The sequence below is a fragment of the Eupeodes corollae genome, chromosome 2 (genome assembly GCF_945859685.1).
Source record: "Eupeodes corollae chromosome 2, idEupCoro1.1, whole genome shotgun sequence".
NCBI lineage: Eukaryota > Metazoa > Arthropoda > Insecta > Diptera > Syrphidae > Eupeodes > Eupeodes corollae.
In genome coordinates, this window is record NC_079148.1 from 79,685,785 (window position 1) to 79,709,112 (window position 23,328).

At 32.8% G+C, this 23,328-nt stretch overlaps 2 protein-coding genes across 2 annotated transcripts in view; one reads left to right on the top strand and one right to left on the bottom strand.

The window, feature by feature from the left end:
* The first annotated feature begins 1,284 nt into the window (after nucleotides 1-1,284).
* LOC129948172 (odorant receptor 2a-like) lies at nucleotides 1,285-3,017 on the top strand. The gene is made up of 3 exons (XM_056059052.1): nucleotides 1,285-2,085; nucleotides 2,159-2,519; nucleotides 2,621-3,017. The coding sequence occupies exons 1-3, from the start codon at nucleotides 1,322-1,324 to the stop codon at nucleotides 2,669-2,671; spliced, it is 1,176 nt and encodes a 391-aa protein (XP_055915027.1). The 5' UTR covers nucleotides 1,285-1,321; the 3' UTR covers nucleotides 2,672-3,017.
* Nucleotides 3,018-15,842: 12,825 nt separating this feature from the next.
* The window catches only part of LOC129946975 (putative G-protein coupled receptor F59B2.13), a 41,138-nt gene continuing 33,652 nt past the window's right edge, over nucleotides 15,843-23,328 (bottom strand). The window contains exons 5-9 of the mRNA XM_056057361.1: nucleotides 18,261-18,377; nucleotides 18,040-18,186; nucleotides 17,825-17,949; nucleotides 17,554-17,757; nucleotides 15,843-17,499 (exon numbers count right to left, since the gene is read on the bottom strand). Coding sequence (XP_055913336.1) covers nucleotides 17,140-17,499; nucleotides 17,554-17,757; nucleotides 17,825-17,949; nucleotides 18,040-18,186; nucleotides 18,261-18,377 — 953 coding nt within the window. The 3' untranslated portion in view covers nucleotides 15,843-17,139. The remainder of the gene's footprint in view (nucleotides 17,500-17,553; nucleotides 17,758-17,824; nucleotides 17,950-18,039; nucleotides 18,187-18,260; nucleotides 18,378-23,328) is intronic.

The window sequence follows — 23,328 nt, forward strand, 5'->3', positions numbered from 1 at the left end:
CATTTTCGCTTACTATTATATTATTCTTTATTTCTTTTTATATAATATAATTATATCAATATAAATACATTAAACCTATGTTATATTATAAATCGATAAGTAACAGTAAAAAATGTTAGAATATGGTTATTATTATTATTATTTTTTAATTATAAAAATAAAGAAACAAAAATATTATTTCGTATTAATTTAATAAAAAAAATTAAACAGAAAAATGCTTAAACATGTTGTATAATTTAAAACTTTCTTATTCTTCGTAACCAAGGTCTACACTAAGAGTTGTAGTTGTGTCGTCTTCCACTTTGGGTAATCTTAAATATTTCGAAACTTTTGCCTGATTGAAATCATTATCTTCACGACTTTCTTTTCATGGTATAAATATGTGAATTCACACTATGGGTATTTAAATTGTTTTAAAATTTTTGAAATAATTTTACTTAATTGCATTCCAATTATTTTAACTGCAATTGCACTCGGAAGTTTAAATTGCTTCGAAAAACATTTACTTTTCATTTGTACCGTTGAATTGAAGTGGTTTAAGGGACAAATATAGGTTTTCAATAGCCGACACTACTAAATTCAGTAGCATCGGAGACTAAATTTTAAGAGTAAGGTTTGGTGCTATTCATTTCTTTAAAAGCCAAAAGAATGAGTAAAAGTATGCGAAAGTTGTTTCAGCAAATGCTTTCTCTGTTTTCACCTACAGATGGACTATCGTTTTATGGAAAGAACAGTTGAGCACAATTGCAATCATCTATTTAACACGTCAATCATCAGTCTCCTTATCACCCATGTCGTGTAAGAAAACGATCGTTAGACAAAGTGATAGTAGTTTAGTCAAGACAAAGTGATAGTAGTAGTAGTCAAAGAACTATCAACAATTTGACAACCATTTATTACTTTATATCAATATCAATAGGAGTTCTACCCATTTCATGTTCTATCCTAGATTTGAATCTTTCTAGGGGGATATTACCCTCATTAATAACCGCAAACTCCCTGCATAATCAGGCCTTTCAAGAATTCCATCGGAAACTTTTACGAATTCCGAAAAATCATATCAAGTAATCGTTTCACAAAGCCAAATTTTACGAGTTTTTCCACTGCAAACGCATTTTTGATAATAGTTTTTTCTTCGGGATTCGTCAAAGTTTCAGATTACGATGATATAAAGTTGAAATTTTGTGTGAATCTTCGAGCAAATACTTTGTTAAATTAAGAATTTCATCAAAAACGCACTTCAGATGTTAGTATAAAAAGATGCAAATCGAATTTCTTCAACACTGTGTTCTGTGCAAGTCTACTTGACAATTCGAAAACCATGTCAACTGAAATAAAACTAGATTCTTTAGACAAGCCTACTCTTCATACTTATGAAGCATTTAAGTATCACTGGTATGTTTGGCAATTTTGTGGCCTTAAATTTCCGAAAAACGCCAAATGGAGAGTTCCATACATTGTATATGCAATTGTTCTTAATATAACGGTTACTCTCTTTTTCCCTCTAACATTGATTGTAAATTGTTTTCTTTCCGAGAATTTCACCATATTATGCGAGAACTTATACATCACCATTACAGATGTAATTTGTAATTTAAAGTTTCTTAACGTCTTTATTGTGCGTTCGAAGCTTCTTGAGGTTGAGCATATTCTAGACAGATTGGATAAAAGGTCAAGTAGTGAGGATGAATTGCAAGCTTTGAAGAATGGAATGCGATCTGCTCGCAAGTGTTTTAACATTTTTGCCACAATGTTTGGATGTGCAATAATCACAAGTCAATTGGTCGTCTATTTGTCCAAGGAAAGAATTTTGATGTATCCTGCTTGGCTACCTTTGGATTGGAAGAATTCTTACAAAGATTTCGTGATTGCACATTCTTACCAGGTTTATGGGTTGACAGTGCAGGCAATTCAAGATTTGGGAAATGATACTTTTCCTCAGGCATATATACGAATTCTTTGCGCTCACATTGAAGCTTTGTCGCTAAGGATTTCAAAGTTAGGCAAAAATAAAGGATTGGGTTCGGAAAAAGTCAATAGAGAGTTGCTGATAGAGTGCATAAAAGACCACCAAGTTATAATTGAGTTGAGTATACAAACTACAAATATTAAAAAATTCAAGTTCGTAATAATTGTTCTACATATTTATATTTCGAAGGTTATATACCACTATACAGCAGAGCATTTCAACAGCTTGTTTCGCTCAGTTCATGTGCACTGGACTAGCTCAATGTACAATCGGTGTTTACATGCTCTACATTGGCTTGGATATCTCAAAACTATTGAACACCATTATATTCTTTACTGCTGTAACCTTTGAAATTTTGATTTTTTGTCTTTTTGGCGAACAGCTTTGCCAAAGAGCAGAACAACTTACTGCAGCTATATACTCATGTAATTGGATGGATCAAAATAGAGAATTCAAAAAGGCACTTTTATTGCTATTGAAACGATCACAAAGGCCACTTGTAATTATGGCTGGTGATATAATACCACTTAAATTACCTACTTTTGTTCAGGTAAGATATTATATGACGATTGAATTCATTTACTACATATGTAATGTTTTGGTAGCTATAAACTATTTTAAATACATTTTAACTACGAAAATTAATTTCAGGTCATGAAAACTGCTTATTCGACATTTGCTGTATTGAGTGAAGTTAAATAGATGGTAAAATAAAAAATGAAGAGCACATTTATAAAATACTGAAACTATGGTAATAGATACATGAACATAATTAGTTGTATAAATTTTACTGTTTTGAATCGTTTCAATAAAGTGTAACTCAATGCTGCGTCTGTAAGGAATAAAAATAAAAATATATACTTACCAAATGCATTCGTCATGCAAAATTGTATAAAATTTTATGTTGGGATTCGTAAAGATGCCCATTACGATGGAAATCCTGATAAAGCTGATTAATTACAAAAATATTGAAAAGCTATCAACTAAAAATTGCAAACAAATATCTGATTTGAAAAGCAAAAGAAAAGACGAACAATTTAAGTTTCATTTTGGTTTCAAAAGTAATTGATACGATTAACTTTATACAAAGTAAATAACTTCCACATACACTGCGTGTCACATGGAATGAATAAGGTATATATTAAGTTTATATTGCAAAAAAAAGTTTGGATTAAGTTGATACATTCAAGTTTTATCGCGATTTTTCCGAAGAAGGTCATAAAAAGTACCTTTTTTTTGTGTCACACGAATAGGGACAAGATCTAAATTTACATACATAGTAGCGTGTTTTGAATCAGATAAAAGGATACTCTGTTTGAGAGCTTAGAACGAGTAGTAATTTGATAGAATCAAGAAGTATGGGTAGAAGTAAGGGTCTAACCAAGGAGGGAATAGGCCAAATTTGAGCTTACCTGTATCTCGGCAAAATCATCGGTTTTTTAGCCAACAAAATAAGAAGAAGTTTAAATGTTGTATACAACTACTAGAGGTATGGAAAAAAACACAAAGGAAAGGGTCAAGAAAGGCACATCATTTCAGAAAAAGCAGACGACAGTAAGAGCTGCTTTAAATTCAATACTTTTCATTAGTAAATTCAAGACAGAAGCTTGGCTGGATGCTGGTAGATCAAGTGTTGCTCGGGTGATACAAAAGGCAGACCATATACAACACCAACAAATGAATGCTGCACGCAAGAGCACTGCACGATGTATCGTCATGTCTACGCTCAAGTGAACTTCTATTTTTTGCTGACGATATGAAGATTTTCAAAATAATAAAGTCCACTCATGATCGTATTCTTTTACAAGCCAACATTGATAGTTTCACATTTTGGTGTTGGGAAAATAGCCTTTTGCTCAACCCTTTAAAATGCCAGACTATAACTTTAACTAAAAAAAACTAATCAGTAACGTATTTGACTACTGTATATCACAGCAAAAACTCTGTCGTGTCTCCACATTTAAAGATTTTGGTGTACATTTCTGTTCCAACTTAGAGTTTACACATCACATTAATTTTATTGTTAAAAAGGCAAGTTCTATGCTTGGTTTTATAAAACGCTGGGAAAAGGAGTTCAATGATCCCTGTGTTACCCTTTCTTTGTATAATTGCCATGTTCGTCCTCATCTTGAATATGCTTCACAGGTATGGACTCCCTATTACGAAATTCATAGAAAACGTATTGAATCAATTCAACATAATTTCATTCGCTTTGCCCTAAAAGGTCTTCCTTGGGAAGATCTCTATGACCTGCCTCCCTATGAACATCGTATTTTACTTCTTCAAATGCAATCTCTCCATCAAAGGCGTGTTAATAATGACTTAGTATTTTTTCATCAACTCATTAATGGTGAGATTGATGCACCTTATTTGCTATCTTGTGTACATTTGAATTACCGGGGCGGAACTCATCACCTGCACACATTTGATTTTATACATATTGACTTCCATAGAACTAACTATGGGAAGAATGAAGCTTTAAGTCGAATGAGCATTTTATATAACTTAAACTGTTCATCGATAGATTTAAATTTAAATAAGGTGGGATTAAAATCATTGTTTAGAACCAGTGTTCCACTATCGTAAACGTTCTCATTTTATTTTATGTTTTGTAATAGTTAAATGCTAATTTTGTTTTGTATTTTGTGCGTGTGTTAGGCTATATTTGTATTATTTTTTACTAACAACTAACACATGCACTTATGATGAGCCTCTGACTGATCGTAGTTTGACGCTTGCTATAAGCTTACTACTTTCTGCAATTCTGAAGTGAAAAAAAGAACCAACGCCTTGTCATGCCATCGTAATATCATGTTTGATTAAAATCTCGAGTTCGAAATTTTGCACGAATGTAAAACTTGCCATATAGTTCCTATATGTCGCAAGAAAAATGAATGCTGCAGGCAAGAGTCAACGCCCTAGTTTTGCAACAAAGGCACAGTAGGTGGATTCGAGCTTGGCATACTGTAGCCTTTTCCAATACACAAAAATTAATTTGGACAGACCTGTACATATTTACATAGCTGCTATTTTCATGATTTAAGAAAGGAAGAAAAGTATCTTAAAAAACGGAACATCAAAGGAACGGGACAGTGGAGCCGGATTTTCAAAGCTCTAAAATAACGGCAATCACTTAAAAATCGATTTTGGAACTAGCTTTTTCGCAGTTTTCTGAATTCTTTGGTGGACAAAGATGGACTTCCCAACAATATAATGCACCAATACGTGCCCAGAGGCAACAAAAGCTTGGATTCAGGGGCAAAATGTAAACCTTCTACGACTGCCCCCATATTCTCCTGACCTGAACATCATGAAAAACGTGTGGATATGTCTACGAGTTATACCAAACAAACAATTATTGAAGCCATAAAACGTGTAACAAGCATTTTTAAAGGAGTTATGGTTCTTAGTTTTAAACATTTTCGTGCCATACAAATTTGTTTTCGATTTAACATGTTACGAGTAATTTAATATGTGAGACGCTTTACTAGAGTTTGTTCTTTTAAAATAAGATAATTTCAAGACAATAGTAAAAGTCCAATAACTTTATACATTATACGATGCATTAAATCCTGTAGTTCTGATTTGTTGGTTACTTGTTTATAATGTTGTATTTGTTGTATTTTAATTATCTCAAAAAATAAAATATATTTGTAAATATGACTTTTGTATGTACGAGTACATAGCTTCATAAATAATTATTCTGTTGTTTTTAGCTTTGAAAAATAAAATTATTTTTGTCTGAAAATATATTAGAACATTTTTTAAAAAGCTACTGGAAGAATAGGATTTTGATTCTTAGATTTTGAATGTCAAATCACTTTTGTGAATAATTACCCGTTCTGCGTATCGGGGGGATATAGATCACCATCGATGCCATTTTTTCTTTTTTTTGGCATATATGGTAATACCTTATGACAAATTGTATATCTTTGATATTTTGGTATCAATTCGTCGATTTTTTTGAACAACTTTAGGCTAAAATTGTAGTTAATTTAATTGTATTGATTGTATTAAAAAAAGTTCTCCTTCAGGGTAAAAAATACTGTTTTTCTGATTTTTGGACATGTTGCGTTTGGTACTAGAGGTCGGAAACTTGGATTATTTATTATTCCAACATCATAAACAGATATTCAAATGTTATACATGTGCATTCATAAACAAGTAATCAAGAAATCAGAAATACAGAAATTGACGCAAGGTAGGTATTCTTTCTAACATCCCATAGGAAGTTATTGTAATGGGTCCGATTTGTCAAATTGAAAATTTTGACATTTCTCGACGTTTCAAAATAGAGTCAAAATAAAAGATTTTTAGAAAGATGTCTGTGCGTGCGTATGTACGTTAGTACGTCCGTACGTTCGCGACGTTTTTTTCTTCGTCCATAGCTCAAGAACCAGAAGAGATATCGATTTCAAATAAGTTTTGTTATACAGATAATAAGGCAGAAAGATGCAGAAAGGGCTGTCAAGAAAATTGCGTGGGTGGTTTTTTTTACCACAGCAGTTTGAAAAAAAGGTGAAAATGTTGGTTAACCCTAAATATCTTAGGAACCAAAAACACTAGGAACTTTAATTAAATTTTATATAATATATTATAATTCCCTAGCTAGCTGTCTCCAGTTTCGCACGCCAAGTTGGTTGAGGTCCTCTCCCACCTGGGTGCGCCACCTGAGTCGCGGTCTTCCTCTACTGCGCCGTCCCTCGGGATTGGATTCGAAGACCTTCCGGGCTGGAGCGTTGATGTCCATCCGCTCTACATGACCTAGCCATCTAAGCCGTTGGACTTTAATTCTGCTAACTAGGTCAGTGTCGCTGTACAGCCCGTACAGTTCGTCGTTATATCTTCTCCTCCATTCTCCATCTATGTGTACGGGACCAAAAAGCACCCGAAGAATTTTTCTCTCGAAGCATCCTAAGACGCTCTCATCTTTCTTTGACAGGGTCCAGGCCTCAGCGCCATAAATGAGAACCGGGATGATGAGTGTCTTATAGATGGTGATTTTACATGCTCGAGAGAGGACTTTACTTCTCAATTGCCTTCTAAGTCCAAAGAAGCAGCGATTTGCAAGAGTTATTCTTCGTTTGATTTCAGCGCTGGTGTCGTTGTCTGCATTAATAGCGGTGCCTAGGTAGACAAAGTCCTTAACTACCTCAAAGTTATAGCTGTCCATGGTGACGTTTGGTCCAAGACGTCGTCGTTCAGTGTCCTTTTTTGATGACAGCATATACTTGGTCTTGCCCTCATTGACCACTAAACCCATCTTCTTCGCTTCCGTCGCAATGCTCAAAAACGCTCCACTGACATCACGCTTTGATCTTCCAATTATGTCAATATCATCTGCGTATCCGAGTAATTGGATGGATTTTTGGAAGATTGTGCCTCTAGTGTTGACGGTTGAGTTTTGCACAATTCTTTCCAGAACGATGTTGAAGAAGTCGCATGACAGTGCATCGCCTTGTCTAAAACCTTTTTTGACATCAAATGCATCGATAAGATCTTTTCCGACCTTGATAGAGCAGCGTGCATTCTCCATCGTCATTCTGCACAAACGGATAAGTTTGACAGGGATGCCAAAACTAGACATTGCTCGGTAGAGCTCTTCCCTATAGATGCTGTCATACGCGGCTTTAAAATCGATAAAGAGATGGTGGGTATCGATTTGAAGCTCCTGGGTTTTTTCCAAGATCTGCCGTAGTGTGAATATTTGGTCGATAGTGGACTTTCCTGGTCTGAAGCCACACTGATAAGGACCAATCAGGTTGTTGACGAATGGCTTCAGACGTTCACATAATACGGCAGAGAGGATCTTATACGTAATGTTAAGGAGACTGATGCCTCTGTAGTTGGCGCAGTTTAGAGGGTCTCCTTTCTTATGTATCGGGCACACTATGCTGAGATTCCACTCATCGGGCATGCTTTCTTCCGACCAAATTTTGCAGATGAGTTGGTGCATGCTCCGTACCAAGTCATCGCCTGCTGCTTTGAATAGTTCGGCGGTGATGCCGTCAGCTCCAGCAGCTTTGTTTGACTTAAGTTTAGATATAGCTATCTTCACTTCGTCAAGGTCGGGTAGGCGGAATTGTTGATCTGCGTCGCCGAGGTTGAGTGGTTCTATCTCCCTTACAGCGGAATTCGGTTCTTCATCGCCGTTATATAATTTGGAGAAGTGATCTTTCCATATTCTCAGCATCGACTGTGGTTCTACTACGATGTTCCCTTGATCGTCTTTACAGGCTTCGGTTCGTGGCTGGTACCCTTGGGAGGTTTTTTTTACCTTTTGGTAAAATTTACGAACCTCATTCCTGTTGTGACATCCCTCTATCTCCTCGATCGCGCGCTTCTCATGCTCTCTTTTTTTTCCGCCTAAGAAGCCGGTGTTCCTCTCTCCTCTTCTGCTCGTAGAGCTCGCGAGCAGCTCTAGTCCTTTTGTGCAGCGCCGTTTTGTATGCCTCTTGTTTCGCTGCGTGAGCTTGCCGGCATTCGTCGTCAAACCAGGGGTTTCGCTGTGGTGGCCGTGTGAAACCTAGCACTTCAGAGGCGGCATCTCTGATGGCTGCAAGGCAATGTTGCCACTGGTTTTCAACGCTTAATGCAGGAAGCATAGGACTCCTTAGGAGGTTATTAGAGACTCGATCGGAAAAGGACATGGCAGTCTCTTGCGATTGTAGCCGTCTAACGTCGAATCTTCTCACGGTACTTCCTTGTTTTGGCTTGGATCGGGATATCCGTAGCCGTACCTTGGCTACAACGAGGTAGTGGTCCGAGTCAATGTTGGCCTCTCGGAATGTTCGGATATCCTGGATACTGGAGAAGTGCCGTGCGTCGATCGCAATGTGGTCAATCTGGTTGACGGTTGATTGATTAGGAGATTTCCATGTCCCCTTGTGGATATTGAGATGCGTGAACTGCGTACTAGCTACCAGAACGTCTCGCCCCGCAGCGAAATCGACCAGCCTGAATCCGTTGTCGGAGGTGGTGTCGTGCAGGCTGTATCTCCCGATTATGCCACCAAAGATGTCTTCTCTTCCTAGCTTGGCATTAAAATCTCCTAAGACAATTTTAATGTCATAGCCAGGGCACTGCTCATATGTCTTGTCCAAGAGCTCGAAGAATATGTCTTTGGTGTCTTCATTTTTCTCCTTTGTTGGGGCATGCGCGCATATTAGGCTTATGTTGGCGAATTTAGCCTTGATGCGGATTGTCGTGATGCGCTCGCTCACACTGTTGAAACTCAAGACTTTTTGCCTGAGCCTAGTTCCAACAACAAATCCACACCCAAATAGACACTGTCTTTGTTCTCGGTAGCAGTCGCCGTAGTAGATATCACAGTCTTTTAGTTTGCGTTTGCCCGGTCCATCCCATCGCACTGTATATGTATACATACATTTAAAAAGTGATTCTAATAGAAAATACATTTTACACTATTTTAAGATTCAAAATTAACCCGAAAATAAGTTTGTTTTCAAAAATTTAAATGCTTTTTTATATATCATAAAACCCCTGATTTTTTAATTTTATTTTTTTTTGAAAATCGTTAGAGCCGTTTTTTTTTTTAAATTAACTTTTTTTTATATAAAATTTTCCAATTTTGTTTTAAAAATATTGTTGGTATGCAGTTGTTTAGTGATTGTAAATTTGCGCTTTGCATTTGAATTTCGTAAAAAACTGTTAACCCGTTTTTGAGATATAGAATTTTGAAAAATTAAAGTTCAGTATTTAAAAAAAAAAATCCAAACAATAAAAAATTGCATTTTTGATAATCAAACATTGTTAAGGCAATATAAGAGCTTATTCAGAAAAATCAGTTCATAAGTTGCTGAGAAAATTAAGAAACGAAATAATGGTTCTATGAGCGGTGCCTTTTCGGAGCAAAACAAAAATATGTTTTTCTTACAAAGAAAAGCTAAGTTAAAAAATAAAATTTTAGAGACAATTTAAAAAAAATCTATCCGTTTGTTTTTGAGAAAATTCGAATTCTCGTTTTTTGACCAAAAAAAATGTATGGGGGCCACTGTTAGTTTTGATCTAAAAAAAAAATGAAAAAAACGCCTAACGCGAATCTGCTCAAAACCTTAACTTCCAAGTTTGAACTCAATACGACCAATGGTTTAGGCTGTAGGAGCGAGGACAGACAGACAAAACTGACCGGACGGAATCGCGGGACTCACTTTTTTCGACTTCTCTACCATCGAAATATCATGTTTGATTAAAATCTCCAGTTCGAAATTTTGCACGAATGTAAAACTTGCCATATAGTTCCTATATGTCGCAAGTAAAAATGAATGCTGCAGGCAAGAGTCAACGCCCTAGTTTTGCAACAAAGGCAAAGTAGGTGGAATCGAGCTTGGCATACTGTAGACTTTTCCAATACACAAAAATTAATTTGGACGGACCTGTACAGTGTACATATGTATGTACATAGCTGCTATTTTCATGATTAAAGAAAGGAAGAAATGTATCTTAAAAAACGGCACATCAAAGGAACGGGACAGTGGAGTCGGATTTTCAAAGCTCTAAAATAACGGCAATCACTTACAAATCGATTTTGGAACTAGCTTTTTCGCAGTTTTCTGAATTCTTTGGTGGACAAAGATGGACTTCCCAACAATATAATGAACCAATACGTGCCCAGAGGCAACAAAAGCTTGGATTCAGGGGCAAAATGTAAACCTTCTACGACTGCCCCCATATTCTCCTGACCTGAACATCATGAAAAACGTGTGGATATGTCTACGAGTTATACCAAACAAACAATTATTGAAGCCATAAAACGTGTAACAAGCATTTTTAAAGGAGGTATGGTTCTTAGTTTTAAACATTTTCGTGCCATACAAATTTGTTTTCGTTTTAACATGTTACGAGTAATTTAATAAGTGAGACGCTTCACTTTGTTTGTTCTCTTAAAATAAGATAATTTCAAGACAATAGTAAAAGTCCAATAACTTTATACGATGCATTAAATCCCATAGTTCTGATTTGTTGGCTACTTGTTTATAATGTTGTATTTTAATTATCTCAAAAAAAAACAAAATATATTTTTAAATTTGACTTTTGTTTATACATAAATAATGTTTCTGTTTTTTTCAGCTTTGAAAAATAAAATGATTTTTTTCTGAAAATATATTAGAACATTTTTTAAAAAGTTACTGGAAGAATAGGATTTTGATTCTAAGATTTTGAATGTCAGATCACTTTTCTGAATAATTACCCCTTCTGCGTATCGGGGGGATATCGAACACCATCTATGCCATTTTTTCTTCTTTCGGCATATATGGTATACCTTATGACAAATTATATATCTTTGATATTTTAGTATCAATTCGTCGATTTTTTTGAACAACTGTAGGCTAAAATTGTAGTTAATTTAATTGTATTGATTGTCGGAAACTTGGATTATTTATTATTCCAACATCATAAACAGATATTCAAGTGGTATACATGTGCATTCATAAAGCAGTAATCAAGAAATCAGAAATACAGAAATTGACGCAAGGTAGGTATTCTTTCTAACATCCCATAGGAAGTTATTGTAATGGGTCCGATTTGTCAAATTGAAAATTTTGACATTTCTCGACGTTTCAAGGTCCCTAGAGTCAAAATAAAAGATTTTTAGAAAGATGTCTGTGCGTGCGTATGTACGTTCGTACGTCCGTACGTTCGCGACGTTTTTATCGTCGTCCATAGCTCAAGAACCAGAAAAGATATCGATTTCAAATAAAGTTTGTTATACAGATAATAAGGCAGAAAGATGCAGAAAGGGCTCTCAAGAAAATTGCGTTGGTGGTTTTTTTACCATAGCAGTTTGAAAAAAAGGTGAAAATGTTGGTTAAACCTTAATATCTTACGAACCAAAAACACTAGGGACTTTAATTAAATTTTATATAATATATTATAATTCCAAAGAAGTATATTTTTTGAAAAAAATAAAAATCTAAAAAAAACATTACTCAAAGTTGGTAAAAATTGAATATCGATTCAAATATCTTTTCAAAAACTTGAAATTAGGCTTCAAACTTATTTTATCTTATAAGAAATATTGTTTTGAACATTCTGAAAAATGTTGAGAAAAATCGAATTGACAGTTCTTTTACAAAAAATTAAAACCTAAAAAAATTTAATAAAAGTTGGTAAAATTTACTTTCGACTCAAATAGCTTTTCAAAAATTAAAAATATTGGTTTCAAACTTATTTTATTTCACAGAAAATATTGTTTTCGATATTCATTAATTTTTATATAAAAATTCAACAGTCGGTTTTTTCATAAAAAATAAAATCTACAAAAAATAGTACGCAAATTCAGTAAAAATTGATACGAGTACAGATAGACAAACTTTTAAGCAAGACAAATCGACAGACAGGATGGGAAGTTATCAGTGTGAGTCGCATCTCAGCCTCTTTTGTTCAAATAAATATGTAACTTGACTATTACTGTTTATTTCGACTATTTAGACACAAATTTCCATTCATCAAATAAATACTTAATTAGTTCTCAGATGACAGCAACGTATTATGTTTGACTAATTTGTTCGTTGTAAGCAAATGTTATTAATTGAACTATTTTCATAGCCCAATTTAAAAAAGTAGCCCAAATAGTAGCCCAATACCAATAAAAAACAGAACATTTCTTATAACTTCAATCAAAATTCATTTTTATTAAAAAAAAATATTATAATACATTTTTATATAAAAAAAACAACGAAAAAAGAAACATAAGTCCATAAAAAAAAGAAGAGTTAACATATTATCACATTTAACATATTAGGGTAACTGCTGCAAATCAGTCTAGAAAAGCGATATCTTATCAGAATTATCGTCATCGTCACTGTCATCGTCACGGGCATTTTTATCACACTGGTACTTATCATTTCATTCGAGGGTAATAAATCTTTACAACAATTTTTTTTAACTATAGCATCAATACGTAAGCGCATAATTGCATCGAGCGATGCTATACTCAATCGATTTCTTGCTTTTGTTTTGACACAATTCATGAAAGAAAATGTTCTTTCTACTACAGCGTTGCTACAGCGTAATTGTATTACGAAATACGCCAAATCTCCGAAAACTAATTCACCCGAAATGTTTTTTTACATTCAGAGCCAACTGTGTCCAAAATTCTTCCAATTTTGTTGGAAATTTAGAGGGAAAAAACGGAGTCCAATCGAATAAAGGGAGCTTATTCCATTGTTCTTCCAAATTTTGAATATTCTGTACTGTTTTCTTTGTTTTTCATGTGTACGGAATATAAAATCGTCAAAGATTAGATTTGGGCTATTTTTAGCCCAATTATGATTGGGCTGTCATACTGAAATTGCTGTCGGCAATTTTGGAAAAAGATAGGCCAATTTCCGATAAATAGCCCAATCTGGAAAGCCTGCAATAGACCACAACAACGTTGTATGCAAAGGAAATGATAGAGAGCAATGTTGGAGAATTTACATTGGTACAACAAAGAGAAAACTGAGTGTGAGACTACTAGAACACGAAACAGATGTAAAAAAAACAGAACAAACACATCACTCTCACAACACATGAAAGACAATGACCATATGGCAGATTTTGACAATGTTAAAATACTAGACAAAGAAAAGGGCATGACCACCCGCTTCACTCTGGAGAGCTTGAGGATCCAGCGAAAATTGATAAGACGATGAACCAACAGGAAGACGTCGACAACATTAGTGGTTTGTATAGTGTTGCCATATAATAGTTGTTAAATACGGTGATACTAGTGTTGTCCATAGTTAAACTACTTTTCGCACTTTTTGTGCAACTTTAAATCATGTTTTTTTTTTTTTTAATATAAAATAGTAAGTTTTTAATTGTAAAATTTTGTTATAAGAAATGTTTTGTAAACGGTGATTTTTTAAGAGCTTGAAAACTTTTTTTAAAAAGAAAAAGCATAAAATTTGCAAAATCTCATCGATTCTTTATTTGAAACGTTAGATTGGTCCATGGCATTTACTTTTTGAAGATAATTTCATTTAAATGTTGACCGCGGCTGCGTCTCAGGTGGTCCATTCGGAAAGTCCAATTTTGGGTAAATTTTTCGAGCATTTCGGCCGGAATAGCCCGAATTTCTTCGGAAATGTTGTCTTCCAAAGCTGGAATAGTTGCTGGCTTATTTGTGTAGACTTTAGACTTGACGTAGCCCCACATAAAATAGTCTAAAGGCGCCAAATCGCATGATCTTGGTGGCCAACTTACCAGTCCATTCCTTGAGATGAATTGTTCTCCGAAGTTTTCCCTCAAAATGGCCATAGAATCGCGAGCTGTGTGGCATGTAGCGCCATCTTGTTGAAACCACATGTCAACCAAGTTCAGTTCTTCCATTTTCGGCAACAAAAAGTTTGTTAGCATTGAACGATAGCGATCGCCATTCACCGTAACGTTGCGTCCAACAGCATCTTTGAAAAAATACGGTCCAATGATTCCACCAGCGTACAAACCACACCAAACAGTACATTTTTCGGGATGCATGGGCAGTTCTTGAACGGCTTCTGGTTGCTCTTCACTCCAAATGCGGCAATTTTGCTTATTTACGTAGCCATTCAACCAGAAATGAGCCTCATCGCTGAACAAAATTTGTCGATAAAAAAGCGGATTTTCTGACAACTTTTCTAGGGCCCATTCACTGAAAATTCGACGTTGTGGCAGATCGTTCGGCTTCAGTTCTTGCACGAGCTGCATTTTATACGGTTTTACACCAAGATCTTTGCGTAAAATCTTCCATGTGGTCGAATAACACAAACCCAATTGCTGCGAACGGCGACGAATCGACATTTCACGGTCTTCAGCAACACTCTCAGAAACAGACGCAATATTCTCTTCTGTACGCACTGTACGCATTCGTGTGGTTGGTTTAATGTCCAATAAAGTAAACTGAGTGCGAAACTTGGTCACAATCGCATTAATTGTTTGCTCACTTGGTCGATTATGTAGACCATAAATCGGACGTAAAGCGCGAAACACATTTCGAACCGAACACTGATTTTGGTAATAAAATTCAATGATTTGCAAGCGTTGCTCGTTAGTAAGTCTATTCATGATGAAATGTCAAAGCATACAGAGCATCTTTCTCTTTGACACCATGTCTGAAATTCCGCGTGATCTGTCAAATACTAATGCATGAAAATCCTAACCTCAAAAAAATCACCCTTTACTAACGATGTATTTAAATATAATATGTAGGTAAATAAATCCCCTGAAGAAGCTGGAAAACAACTGGTGAAACGTAGGGTAAAACCAAGATGGATTCGTTTTATTTTATTATTAATCGCATCCAACTGATTGATCATCAAAGCCCAAGAAACAAACAAATTTCTCACGCCTAAACGGGGGGAGATAGACCCCCCTCCCATAGTAAAAATGCTTGTTTGTAACTGTTCTATAGAAATCCGTTATAATATCTTGTTGTCTAAGTTATCGTACTCTTGCCAAAATCACCATTATAGTGCATTCCACGTTCTAATGTTCTAATATTAGGCCCCTAAGGTGTATCCTCAAAGTTTGTATGAAATTAAATCAGTTATCCACTATTTTTTTTTTTAGAAAACTTAAGCCAAAAGTAGGACATTCAAATTATATAATTGGATCTAAATTGTTTCCCTACTTAATATTTGGCTAAGCCACTAATGGAACCAATTGTTCGTATTCAACTTTTAAAAATGAAAATAATACAAATATTTAGAATAACAAATATTGGACTTAAGATAAAAGGTAGGGGTTACCTGGAAAGCCAAGCTTTAGATGACATAGATAAATGTGCTTTGTTGCTATAGATTACTAATTTATTTATAATTTTAAAACACTTATTATTTTCTTACTGTTTCATATTAACATTTAAAGTTAAACACAAATGAAAAATATATGTTCTGTTTTTAGTTTACAAATGGTTTCATTTATTTGTTCTATCACTTAAAATCTATTTTGTTATATATTTATTTAATTAATGTTGTATGCGTATGCTATTTTATTTTAACTTTTTATAACAATTACAAATTTATTATTTTTATAAAAAAATGTATGTATGCATGTTTTACATTCTACTTTGAAATATCTTAAATCATAAAATAATAATAATAAAAAAATATAATCTACATCTAACAACACTTATTTAAGATCGGTGTCATAAAATAGATAATATAGCATGCACTTAATCCATAGCCACAGTATTGAACTAATTATGTTTATGTTCTTAAACATTTTAAATTAAGTATGCATAATTTTTGGATTTGATATTTATTTTAAATATAAACACCAGTTTAAAGGAGTCCAATTGTAACTTCGATACCTTTGAAAATTTGATAAAAATCATAAAGCTGTTGGTAGAAAAAAAAACGGCACGCAAAAGATCATACTTATAGAATGTATGGCAAAACGTTATTTTAGCTCAGAATAAAACTAGTAAGGCTAATAGTTTTTACATCAAAATATTTCCACTAATCAATGCGAATTTTATTATAGCGCGACTGTTTTGTAAAACAAGTGTTTACAATTATCTGCTATTAATTTTTTGAAACACAAGTAAAGTTTAAAAGTACGCAGCTTATTCTAATTAAGTGATTAATCGTCAAGCAATCAATTTTACTTTCAGGAGTTATACTTGGCCAGCTAAGTTCTTAAGCGTTAATCAAATGTCAAAGTAGATAAACTTATGATTAAAAAAGATTGCTTTATTTATCTAAAATGATAAATATATCCGTAGTACCTAAACCTCTTTAAAATTTGAAAGGTTCCATAAAATATACACTATAAACTTAGCAACGCGAATATTAAACCTTTTGAGATTGACCGAAGGAAAACGAGATCGACTTTCAATGAAAATTTAAGCTTTCATCAGGGAATGGAAAAGACAAACTGTGTTTTTTGTGTTGATAATCAGATTTAAAATGTATGTAGATGACAAAAAACCTCCTCTTAAAGAGGTAAACATAGCTTTTATGTTTACAGCCGTGGTATGTAATCATGGTTAATAAAACTAAAGTTCAATTTGGGCTTTAGAAAATTTGGCTTTGGAATTAACATAGCATTAGCTAAATATTATCTGATGACACCGTAAAAATCACATGGCACAACAAACAGAGCATATTCGGCACGGTCTTATAAATAATGTATTACGTAGTATTTTAACTCCTTCTTCGCCTTCTCCAATGGGCACAAATATCCTAAGGATTACTTTTTTTCATTTGTAAGGCAGGCCGATACCTCCTTGTGCTTGGCGCATAACTCGTACTTGTACTCATATTTCTTTTTTTATATTTATAACCTACAATTAATTCTTTCACAGTCTTGCGATACTTATCCGATAGAACGCAGTACAGAAAGAAATTAGAGGCTGCATTGAGTGCAACTAACAAATTGAAAATATTTCCAATTATCGTTCTGAGATTATTTTCGATTTGTATTATTTCAGCTACTATTAGATATATTGCCCATGGTAGTTGACATATGATAAAAGAGATCACCACTGCAATCAGGGTGACTGTTACTCGATTTTCTTGAGATACACTATTTGAGCTTTTGCGCTGTAAATAGTTAGAAATTAGTTTAGAAAATTTCAATTTATTTTGTTAACTCACTATTGTTGATCGACGAACACTAGCATTTGTCATTTCACCACGGCGATGTTTCGATCGACGAACTAAGACGATAAGAATAAAATTAAATGTTGCCAAGATGGTCAGTGGGATGAATACGAAAACTGTTGATGTAAAAAAGAAAAAATATTTGATATATGTCTCATTTGCACTGAGACTTGATGAGCCGTGTTGATAAAAAGTGACCTGAAATGGTGATGTAGTCATTTTTTTTAATTTGTACAAGTTAATTAACAATTTTTTCTGAACATACATTATGACAATGATGATTTTCAGTTGAGTTGTAATGATCCGTTGTTACGTTGTTGTTGTTTTGCCATGATTGGGCGAACGTGCCAACTGAGTTTTCAATTTGCGATTCATTGTTTGGAATGTTTTCTAGTTGATTGACGAAACAAATCAAAAACGTTAAGGTCAAAAAAAGAGCTTGACATTTTTATTTTTTAAGTTTTAACCAATTTTGTTTACCTTGGATTTGTATTGTATTTACAAAAGAACTAGGAAGTATTGCTTCATCACACCATTTGCCAGTATTGTCCATTAGTTTTTGAACACTTTCCGCCTTATGCTCAAAGGCTGTTGTAATTGTTGAAAGAAGGCAAAAAATTGCAACCCCTATTTTCAATACAAAAAAAGTATTAATAAAACCTTAAATAGGAAATCAATTAATTAAATTTTAATTTTTTTACCTGCAATTACTCTTTTTGCTAAAGAATCTGTACAGAATGTCTGCCTCTTCAAAGGATATCGTATTGCAACGAAACGTTCTATCGTAAAACATACTGCGATGTATATTGAAATGTAAGCTGTTACAAAAAAGAAAATTATTAAAATGTTGCTGGAAATAATATTATAATTTCTTAAATATTTTGTTTTTGTAAAATACAGAAAAATAAGTAATGTGTACGTTTGTATCATTCTAGTCAGAACTTAATCTTTGAAATCAATTATTTTTTAAGTATGACTTTTTTGTCTACACAAAAATAATAACTTCTTCAAAAAAATCATATTGCATTTATTTTATTAACACAGCTTTATATGTACGTAAAGGGTTGTTGTTTTTTTTTTGAAATGGGGAGGTATGCCATTAACAATTAACCCTATTATAGCTATCAACTATCAACTAGATACTTGATACATAACAATATTTTTCTTGCATTGGTATTATATCAGCTATCAGTTTGTTGATGAATTGTGAATTTTATCATTATTGTGAATGATTTGACTTTTTCATATCGTATATCAACCACAAATTCTGGGTTAATATGTCTCAAATATTTTCTAATTTAGAAAAATAATTATAAAAGGTACGTTTTTTTCATTCAATTCATAAAATAAAATATAAATATAAGGAAACAGCGATTTCTATGCATTTTATTTTTAAAATTAATTTTTATTGACGATGTTTAATTCCGTTGCTACAGGTATATAAAAAAGTTATATTTCAGGATTTCCACGGAATTGTTTTTTGAAGGGAGTTATGATGAAGTTGACGCAACTTAAGATACGCAGAGCGCTACGTTATTCTTGCAACAGAATTTATTTGGGCGTACACATGTAATACGATACTTTTATTTAATTCTTGCATTGTATGATGAAACTTCATTGCAGATTCATTTAAAACTTCAGGCTTTTCAAGCCTTCCTGGAGGTGTTAAACGATATTCAGGATAAACTTAAACCGATCAAAATTCAGCAATCCATTCGAAGTGTTTAAACTAGCAGCGGTTTTAAAATTCTTTGCCCAAGGAAGTTACCAATTGAGCGAAGAAAACTTTGCTTATTATTCTGTCCTTAAATCCAAAAATTTCACATAAAGAAACAGGGTACTTTTTTACTTGCGACATATAGAAACTATATGGCAAGTTATGCATTCGTAAAACATTTCGAACTTGAGATTTTAATCAAACATGATATTACGATGATAGATGATGATGATGATCCCGCGATTCCGAACGGTCTGTTTTGACCGTCTGTCCACGTTCCTACAGCCTAAACCATTGGGTCGATTGAGTTCAAACTTGGAAGTTAAGGTTTTGAGCAGATTCGCATTAGGCGTTTTATCTTTTTTTTTTCTTAAGATCAAAACTAACAGTGGCTCCATACAATTTTGTTGATTAAAAAACGAACATTCGGATTTTCTCAAAAACAAACGGATAGATTTTTTTTTTAATTTCTCTAATATTTTATTTTTTAACTTGGTTTCTTTTAATAGGAAAAATATATTTTTATATTGCTCAGGAAAGGTACCGCTCACAAAACCATTATATTGTTTCTTAAATTCTCAGCAACTTATCAACTGATTTCAATAATTTTTTTTGAATAAGCTCTTATATTTCCTTAATAATATTAAATTATCAAAAGTGCAATTTTGTACTGTTTGGATTTTTAAAAAACATTGAATTTTTTTTGTCAAAATTCTATATCTCAAAAAACGGGTCAACATTTTGTATTAAATTCAAATGTAGGGCATACCAAAAATATTTTTAGAATAATATTAAAAATTATTATTTTGACTAAATTTTAATAACATTCCTATCTTTTATCCAAATGAATGCATTTGGTACATATTTATGTATTTTTATAGGTAACTACAACAATTTTAAATACCAACGATGGCCGTGTAGCGTCACTGCATCGGAATAACGAATATTATATATTTAATCAACAATCTATTTTAAAGAGTCTATCTAGACGTAATATCTTGGTACCTTTGTATATATGAATTTAAAATATTATTCTTTTACTTGCCTTCGCCTAAATAAAAGAATAAATACTTAGTACAATTTAAAGAAACGGGCCGGAAAGAGTATATGTATTTTCTAATAGAATCACTTTTTCAACGTACACCTATATATTGTATTTTTTACAGCCTCTACAACTACTGCTTACATTTCACTTCATAACTAAAATCCAAAACGCACAAGAGCCTGACTGTAAACAACACATGATATGCAATTTTGTATACCTGCTCGTATGCCTGTTTTTTTAAACTTTAACGAAAAAATAAACTGAACGTAATTACTCCATGTTTGCTATGAAAACTTGTAGGAAAGAAGGAATGGGATTGGATTATAGGAGGTACCTTCTACCAACATTATAAAGATGTCTTTATCTATCTATATGCATAAAGATGAGCACGCCAATGATCTATTCTTTATCCGTCGCTTTACAATTTAAACATACATACATACATGCTCTGGCTCTTTCTTATCTTCAGATAATTTATTTTCCATCCTGGTTCTTCTAATATGAAATTTAATTAAAGCTATCCAAAGGAAAAAGCTTTGAAGGAACTAGTTGCATACACAAACAATTTTTATCGTTAAGTATGCTTACAAGTATTTTTCATTTCCGGGATGAAATGTCCTAGGATGAGTTGTGTGTTGGGATGAATCGTGATTTTTTTTGATAAATCAAATGACATTTATATCTTTGAAGACAAACTTATTTTACAGGTATATTTTTAAATGTTAGGTACTTTTAAACAGATCGCAAGTTCGTGCGATCCAGTCGTGCATTTTATTATAAGAGCAATTACATTTACGCACAAAGAATTATTCCTTTAGCGCCCAAAAAACAACAAATACTTTACATGTGAAGCATCAAATAAAATAAATAAAACTCATTCAATGAGCTTTTGATAAATATTCACAATCGGTCTAAAATTACCAGTTGATACTGATAATATTGATTTATCAAATAATTGATAGAAATTTTCGACTATAAAATTGATACTCATAATAAGGCTGAATGTAATCAAGACTCTCAAAGTAATCTATAGGTCACAAGATCTCTATGGCTGATTTTGATCACCTCTTCGAAAAATAACTCGGCCATTAAACTATTGTGTGTCATTATTTGCAGTAAACTTCACCAATTTCAAAACATTGTTAAACCGTAAATCGTTTCATTTTTAGTATTGGTTTAGTTTTATCTTGACAAATTAAGAAAGCTGGACAATAGAACTCTATTTTAAATGAAATCTTTTATTGGAAAACATTATATGTCCTACATGTAGTGACATAAGAATAAACAAATTGATTTAAAACATTATTAGAATTTTCTTTGAAAAGGACAAAAAACGTTACAATATCTAGTTACATACATAATTCTACAATCCCTAAAAGATTTTGAATGGTGATGGCCCATATTAAAAAAATGCTGAACATTTTATAACACAAACATAAATATTCCATGATTCATGATACAAATTTGGCGAAGTATGCATATGAACATTTAAAAGGATATATTCAGAAGAATGAATGGTATGTGTTGAACTTACCACACTATAGAACTTTTGTAATTGTTCTCGAAAATTTCGTGAGATTGGGGCATGCGTTAGCATGAGTTGCATCCTTATAGGTAAATGGTGCATGAACGTATAGATACATAGATGTTTTTCTAAAAATATTTTACAAACAATTGAATAAAGCTGGTTTGAAATTATTTTTGACAATCACTTTAATTTGCCTGTCACGAAACTTAGTAAGTAGATTAAGTTACATATGTATATGTACGTTGATTAATTGATTTATTATAAGGTTGCGATATTTAATTGAAGCTTTTAAGAAGATATACTTATAAGTTTGAGTATCATCAGTAGCCATTAAAAATTCTAATAAAGAGACTTAATAGTAGTCAATAGCTTAGAAAATAACCACAGAGTCGATAGATATAAATAAGAGCATTTCTGATAATTCTTTCAAAATCAACCTTAAAATCGATAAAAGAGTGGAGTTTCTTCTTCTGGCAGAGTTTGACTTTGAATAATGCATCAATGATTATTAGCTTGGTCCAAAGGAAAATAGTTGAACATTTTATAATCAAAAAAGATTTGTTAGCCTAAAATACCAAATAATTCGAAAACCGCTTAAAAAGCTCCCATCAAACGTATATGGAGAGTCATAAATCTATGAATACGAACCCGAAACAAAACAACAATCTCATGTTAGGATATTTCAATATGAGTCAGATGTCAATCTGAGACAAAAGCTAACACCTGTTTTTCCAGAATATTTGAACACATCCCTACCGCGTACCATGAGATTAATATAAGATGATCAACTATTGTAAGTGTAATAATGTCTTTACAAAAGTAAGAGAAAAAGAGGCTGGGATGCGATCCACACTGACAACTTCCTATCTCGTCTGCCGATTTGTCTTGCTTAAAAGTTTGTAGTTTTTCGTGTTTTGTTAAAAAGGTTTCTGTTGAATTATTTTAAAAAATTTTAAAATTACCAATATTTTTCATATAAAAAAATAGTTTAGTTTGAAAATTTAGTTTTGTTAAATAGATTTTTAGTCGAAAACAAATTTTTACTAATTTAAGTAGCATTTCTTACACTTTTACAAATTGGATGAACAAATTAATTTGAGAGATATCAAGATCCGAACATCAATTTTGAACCAAATTTGCGTACTATTTTTTTTTTGAATGTAAAAACGGACTGTTGGATTTTTATAAATAAACTTCTGAATATCTAAAACAGTATTTTCTATGTAATAGAAAAGTTTGAAGACAATATTTTTATTTTTGGAAAAGCTATTTGATTCGAAAGTAAATTTTTACCAAGTTTAAGTATTATTTTTTTAGGTTTTTATTTTTTGTAAGAAAACTATCAATAAGATTTTTCTCAAAATGTTAGTGAATGTTAAGAACAATATTTTTTAAAAGTGATTTAAAGCCAATATCTCAAAGTTTTGAAAAGATGTTTGAGTCGAAAATAAATTTTTACAAACTTTTATTATTTTTTTT